General features: G+C 42.8%; 1 protein-coding gene across 1 annotated transcript; it reads right to left on the bottom strand.

The window, feature by feature from the left end:
• Positions 1 to 582: 582 nt before the first annotated feature.
• LOC120843107 lies at positions 583 to 1551 on the bottom strand. Its single transcript, XM_040214338.1, has 2 exons — positions 1426 to 1551; positions 583 to 1074 (listed from the first exon to the last, which is right to left on the bottom strand). The coding sequence occupies exons 1-2, from the start codon at positions 1546 to 1548 to the stop codon at positions 715 to 717; spliced, it is 483 nt and encodes a 160-aa protein (XP_040070272.1). The 5' UTR covers positions 1549 to 1551; the 3' UTR covers positions 583 to 714.
• Between the last annotated feature and the right edge of the window lie 5659 nt (positions 1552 to 7210).

The raw sequence follows: 7210 nt of genomic DNA, 5'->3' as shown, positions 1-7210 counted from the left end.
TCGAAGTTTTTAGTCTATCAAGGTCGAAAGTCGACAAGCATCGAATTTTGCAACGTAATAAGTTCGAAAATTCGAAAAGCGTCGAACTTCTTGGTTTAATAAGTTAGAAAATTCGACTTCCGTCAAATTTCTCAATATGAAAAGTTCGAAAATTCGAAATCTTTCGAACCTTTCGAACCGCTTGAATCGATCATCGAACTTCGATTGGAAAAAAGTTCGCGGCATCCCTACTAGAATTAGCATTCGCTAAGTGTAGTAGCCAAGATCTTTTTGTGTAGTCATTTAGACAGATCCGGAATCTTGCTTTTGTTCTCTGCCTATGTTTGTACTAGTCAAAAAGACAACTTTATTGAAGTCAAAGTATGGCCCTTTTCATTGCCTTGTAAGCATTAATTTAAGTACTTTTGCAGCTGCCAAACTCGACAAAAATGTCTTGGCCTGTAAGCATACTGCCATGTCTTTCTCAGTTCACATTGTTTGGTAACCATTCATTTACACAACGAGAGCATTGTTTTACAAATGATTTTATTTTTGTCACATAGAACCTTGTTGTTTCGAAGTATTCATTGAATAAATAAAATTTCTGAAAGTGAGTTTCTCACGGGGACACCGATAGCATCAAGCCCTACAGGAAGCTACTGCATGTATAGAAAGTTCGCTATTGCATTCTGCTTTTCCAATGCCCTGCTGTCTGCAGTGTGTGTCTGGTCATCATCACCAGATGAATCGTCGTCGTCTCTGAATTTCTACGACGAACGGCTCCTTAGACTGCAGAATAATGTTGTGGAGAACGCAGGATACCAAGACATACTTGCTCATCATCTCTGTAGCTTTCATATCGAGATATTTTAGCCTTCTGGATTTTCCTTTCAACTGAGCGAAGGCTCGCTCAATGACGGATCTTGCCGCACTCAGAGTCTCATTATAGGTAACTTGTTCTTCAGACAAGTGACCATTGTTTCTGTAGGGTTCTTGATTTCCAAGCAGCCACAGTGTCACGAGGACGTTTGTTGCAACTGGAATGCGTGGAGTCGTCTGCGTGACCATTTGCTGTTGTGGGATCTTCAAAAGGACCTGCGAACAAACCGTATGGTATGGTGGATCAACGCAGCCACTAGAGGTTCGGCTGCTGAGGCACATGTAATCAGCTAAGAAAATGGGTACTCGCGAGCAATTTAATGGAACGCTGCTAAAAGATTTTAATTGACAAGTTGCATGACCAAATCTTTTGCAGTAAAACCCTGCCAAGCACAAGTAGGTGTGACGGAAAATCCTTTGTGCTTCCGCAAGAAACAGATGCACAGTATACAGCGATGATATTTTAATTACTACTGTTGAATTGTCATTGTCCAATTTACTTTTGAATACTGTTTGCCCAAAACTAACAAGCGAACTTCCAAAGACGTGAGAAGCCAAATTATTTACTTCAAACGTGCTGCGATTCATCCTGAAGTGTTCTTTAAATTGCTGCGGTAGCGAGGTACGATCTTCGAGGTATAATCCTCGATTCCACGAAACCTCCCTCGTCGGGCTCTCTGCAGGCTGCATATTAGAAACAGCGGTCATTCTTTAAGGCTTATGGGAATTCAGAAGAGGTTCGGCGTACTTCTAATCACCGCGCTTACATCGCGCAGCACATATTCAAGCTCTTGCTGTTGCCGCCGTCTCCTCGCACCTTCTGCGTCGAAATCGTCGTCTAACAAAAATTCGATGAGCTTCGACGTGACGGGAGCCATGTTTAAGTAAGCGCGCGTTGGAAAGCCGGAAGCGGAAACGTTAAAAATAGGCGTCAGATGGCGCCTCGGTACCATTAACCTACGCTCCGAACCCGCGCCGCCCGCGCGCTCGAGCGTAGATGCCCGGAGTCTTCAGCTTCCTAACTTAACACGCCCAATCTTCGCTTAAAGCTCCGGACAGCGGCCGAGCGGCCGAGCTCGCATCCTCTGCGGCAGGGGCAGTTTACGCGACTCTCAAGCGCAACTCGGCGGAGCGTTAACCCCCCCCCCCCCCCCCCCCCCCCCTCTCCTCCCCTGTTGTTTGTTGTGCCACCCACACGTACGGAAATTTGTGCAGCATAGCACACCTATGCACCGACCAATTTATTTGTTTACAGCGAAGCTGTGTATGGCTCGTTGGTTGGGTTTTTCGCGTTCGTTGACAGAACGGTAGTCGACAGAATAGTCGACTACCGTTCGACACATCCTCCTCTGGGAAACACGAACGCTGACCCCTTCACAACGGCTTTGTTATCTAGGAAGTGTTGTGCGGCGCCTCCTCCTCTCTGGCTCCGCGCCAGCTGTGCGCTTGACTTTGCCGAAAACGAAAGGGCTCGTTTTTACGAAAGCCCGGCCGTGTCTGTCAGTTTGTCAGCGCCGGGGAGAAAGACAGAGGCTGACGCGTGCTCACGCCGGCGCTTCGGGCCATTGGGAGAGTCGCACGCGATGACTGAAAAACGAAAGACACCGCAGGGTTTTTGTCAAAACGAACGTTCTAATGCTAAAGCATTAAAAAACATGCTGACACCTTCGACGTTACCCTACGTTTTTCAAGTGCTGTTCATATGCTGTATCTCAGGTTACAGTCAGGGAAGTATAAATATTTGTTTTACAGGCAATGTAGAAGTACTTCAGAAGCCGGGTGAACATATTAAAAGAGCAATCAGAAAATTTACTCGTCTTGACAAAAGAAACACTGGCCATTAAACGTTTCACCTCCAATCCAAGAGGTATCGTCGATACACCAAATAGCAAGATTGCTTTTAGCTGTGCTAACAATGCCTCGCGCACGGCAGGTTGGTAAAATGAATGCGCTAAAAGTATACTAATTTTGTTCTTGTATAAAAAAACATTGCGATATATTTCTAGTTGAGTAATTGTATATTTAACATACACCTTTAGCTAGTATTTAAAGTGCCACACATATGAAGGACCCGTCTGCGTAGCCAGTTTATGCGATGACTCGAGCATACTTTGACCAGACGAACTTTAGTTTTGGAAAAAGGATAGAACAAAGGTTCATCTATATCCTCACTCCAATACGCGTAAACATGGCCAAGTGTAATTAGGCCTAGCCGCCTGAAACTGCCTCGCCGAACGGGCGTTTCATAATGTTGGAGACTTTAGACCTTTTGTTGCAAGACCGGGTCGACAAGTGGACAGCATGCATGGCTAAAGTAAAGAGGAAACTTAGAGTCTAATAAAAGTGAACTTCCAATATTGAAAAGGTATTAAAAGAGTAGGTCAAGCGTACTTTTTATGTCATAAAAGGAAAAATTAGTATATTTAATTAGTATTGTTTATTTTACAAAAGAAAAACTTTGAATTAATCTTCATAATCTAAACACTAAGACTGTGCTAAGACACGTTTGTTCCCTAACCAGCACGCCTGCCAACTTTTTTTTTTTGGTGATTAAACAATTATTGTAGTGTCCAGCCGTATTTATCATTACTTTTATCACTGAGCAGTTGCCAATGGTGTTATGAAAGGTCGCTGAAGCTACTAATTTTAGCACAATGCAATACAAACGGAAGTGCACGCCTGTAGTAACATCACTCGGGGACAAAAAAGAATTTACTGAAACTATATTAATGACGATGTTGTTTAAACTGGCTTTATTACAGGAACTGGACATCAGTCAGCCGGCTGTGGGCCTTGCTGAGAAAAAAGGACGTAAATTTTACGCACCCGTATTAAGAGAAAGTAGTAATTTTAAATAGGATTTTATTATACTCTATATTCGTCTGAACTCTTATTAAGCTGTACAGCGTACATTTAGTAGACTTCGAATAAACATCTCGTTTGATGAAAGTGCGTAACAATATATTGTCTGTACTCCCTCTCACAATAAGTCCGAGCGCTGTCGATACTACGGTTCGACGGAGACAATCAAACGCTGCCAAAAACGCAACGTCACGCCACCCGTTTTCTTTCGGTAGCTGTGGTACCACTGAATAAATAAATCAGGCATTATGAGTGCCCCGTGATCAAATACATTAAGACTCTCGCCATATTATTAATTGAATTATTAATTGAACATTGTCACGACTAGCATTCCCATTCTTAGTCCCCTGTTTCATGTCTGTACGTGGCGCTTTGTGCCCTCTGGCAAACTGTTGCACATTATTATAGCAATAGTTTTTATAATTTTCATTAGTGTTTTACACTGCGCGATTGGCGCCACTGTTCTCATGCGCTTAGATTTATGAAAGTTGAGTTTTCCACGTCACGTGTGTTGTGTACTGTCGTAATCAGCTCAATATTATATTTCAATCTGATGTATATGTATTCATTCACCTCATGGTTTTTAATACTTAAACATTCATTTTGGTGTTTAAATGCTTATCTTGGTTTATTTGCTTACTTTTCCTTCTATTACACTTACTTTTTTTTTTTCTGGCCCTCGAGACTGCAACACACGGCTGATTCGGCCCTTTAGCCAAAAAGTCTGGCAACCCCTGGCCAATATCATCATCACCGCGACGACGGAACACGCCGATCCCTTAATGCTAGCGTTTCAAACAGTTATTTGGAAGGAGATACCACTTTTTGAATGCGGAAATTCATAATTATAACCATTGTCTTCTTGAAGGATAATATTTCATATTAGTGCTCTCCACGCTCTTTGATGGGAACGTTAAATTTATTCAGGTGATCTCAAAAACCCTCCGGGTTGTTTCACTGAACAAAACCTTTGGGGAGCTCTCGATGTGCGTTACAATGGCTGCAACCGAGGCTTTCATAGCTCTTTTGAGTAGTTTTAATTGTGGATGTCAGGTGTCTTCCTTTGTTCGAGTGCGACCAGGTGCCACTTTTTCGAACATTTGACGCAATGGTTCGACTGAAGTTCGTCTCTTATGCGCATGCTCAGAAATAGAGAACAAGCGGAGGGCTCTGCTCGGAGTAGCATGACAATTAAACGGAATAGATATAAATAAAATAATGCACTTCCGTTATAATGCGTTCAATTGGCATTTATTTCCTAAGATTTAAGTTAAACTGCGTTACGAACTATGAAAACAATTCTGGAATAAAATTTCGTAAGCTCGGCGAACTATTCGAACTTTAAGGTCTAAGAAAGTTCGTGACACCCCTAGATTATACAACATTCCCCTTTATACTTTCTTTATTGTAAGACCCCAGTCATTTCTTCGTCTGGATATTCATATTTAGCTAGTGGTATCTGCTGCCCCAATAACGAAGGTCTGCAGCTGCGATTCACTGCGTAAAACACAGCTCATCGAAGTGGTAAGTCGTAAACACAAAGACATTCTCTTTAGATCCACCATGCTTACGGTACATAGTTTGTAAAAAAAGATTGAAGATTTTTTAAGCATTTGTCCTGAGTAGTGAACAATCTAGGTCATTTAATATTTTTATATTAATAAACGAGAGCCTCTTGATAAAAACAAAAAGGTCGCTGAGCGGTCAGAACATTACTCAACACAACTACAGGGAACAAAACAAAGGTGAAACAATAATCAATCGCAGATTTTCTGGCTTTTTAGAAAGGAATTTTTTTTATATTAAAAAACATTTCAATCAAATATTGCCGTGGAAGAGCGTCATTGCACAGGTTTGATTGAATTGTGATGAAGGCAACTTCAAATTCGTTTTCTCCTAAAATGCTTACGTGTTCGGTTTATAGAACTTGCGCGAGCAAGCTATCAACGGGCGCCAACCTTTGCAGGGACGAATTAGAGTAATTTTGCGGATATCTACAGCTTAAGCGATTTTAGACGAATGTACAAAGTTAAAAAAGTAACGAAGAAATAACTGCATTCCAACTGTCCCTTAACAAATTTTTGTTTCTCTCCGTCTGCAGTATGAGAAGGGAAAAAATTGACAGCGGCCTTTATGTCCAAAGTCTTCTAATGCATTAAATACAGTATTTGAGGAGCGATCATTGAAATTTTCTTAGAAGACATTAAGCACTCGTCTTGGGGTATGCTCCTTAATTAGACTGGTATCAATTTCTCCGCTAAATTTAGCGGGAAACTAAATTGGTGTAAAGGACCACCTGACGTCAGGCCGAGTGACATCAATATTTCTTCTAAATTCAGCGGAAAAAAATTAAATACGTTCACATTCCCTGTAATGCCGAATTAGAGCGCAGCTCTTGAGGTGGAGGAGGGGCGGGTACGGGGGGGGGAGGATATTTATTTTTTTCCACTCCGTACACTCCCCACCTCCTCGCCCAGTGCCCTCCCATTTAGTGGGAAATTTACTCAAAATTTCTCCGCTAAATTTAGCGGGGAAATATTGCCGCTAAATGGAAAATTTCACATGATACAACGCGCACGGTTACGCCGACGCCGACGGCGACGCCACTCAACACGGAAACGGGCGCCTAAGAGCTACGCTCTGAAACAATTTATGGATAGGTCTAGTGATGTCGAGTAACGTGACATTAATTTCCCCGTCAAATTTACTGGGAAAATTTAGTTGGTGTGTCACGTGATCTCAATTTATCCGCGAAATTTAGCGGGAAAACTGAATTGGTCTTTAGATGTCGCGACATCAGGTCACGTGACATTAATTTTTACGCTAGATTTAACGGGTAAACTCCACTACTGTATAGGTCACGTGACGTCAAGTTCCCCGTTAAATTTAACGCGAGACGTTGAGACTGGGAAAGGGAGGGGAGTGCTCCGCTATAGGAGGTATTCACTGGACGCCATATTTGAGGGCGATGTTTAGGGCGCATGCTCAGAACGAGCTCACATTAATAGCCTGCTAAGACCGGCAACCTTGATGGTGCTAAATGCACGCTCCAAAAGGACTGCGGAAGCTCGCCGTCAGCACGCGCTCAGCAGCAGCGCACACGGATATGGCCGCCAGTGAATACTCCCTATAGGAAGTATTTACTGGCGGCAATAGCTGTGTGCGCGGCTGCCGAGCGAGTGCTGACGGCGAACTTCCGCTGTTGTTTTGCAACGTGCATTCCGCACCATCAAGATTGCCGGACTTAGGAGGCTATTAATGTGAGCTCGTTCTGAGCATGCGCCCTAAACATCGTCCTCAAATATGGCCTCTAGAGAATACCCCCTATAAAAGCGTTTTATACATTCAGAAACTAGTTTGCACCCAAAACGAGTGTAGCACTATGGCGAAAAAAGAAACTGCAGGAGAGAATTCACATCAGCAAATCGACCATCGTACTCCACAGAAAAGAAGAGAAAGTGTATTTTGGGTGTAATCAACACCACCTAGC

This window comes from Ixodes scapularis, unplaced genomic scaffold (genome assembly GCF_016920785.2).
Source record: "Ixodes scapularis isolate PalLabHiFi unplaced genomic scaffold, ASM1692078v2 PGA_scaffold10__122_contigs__length_95168666, whole genome shotgun sequence".
In the NCBI taxonomy this organism is placed as follows: domain Eukaryota; kingdom Metazoa; phylum Arthropoda; class Arachnida; order Ixodida; family Ixodidae; genus Ixodes; species Ixodes scapularis.
Note: the sequence above shows the minus strand (reverse complement) of the source record. Positions and strands in the feature narration are given on the sequence as shown.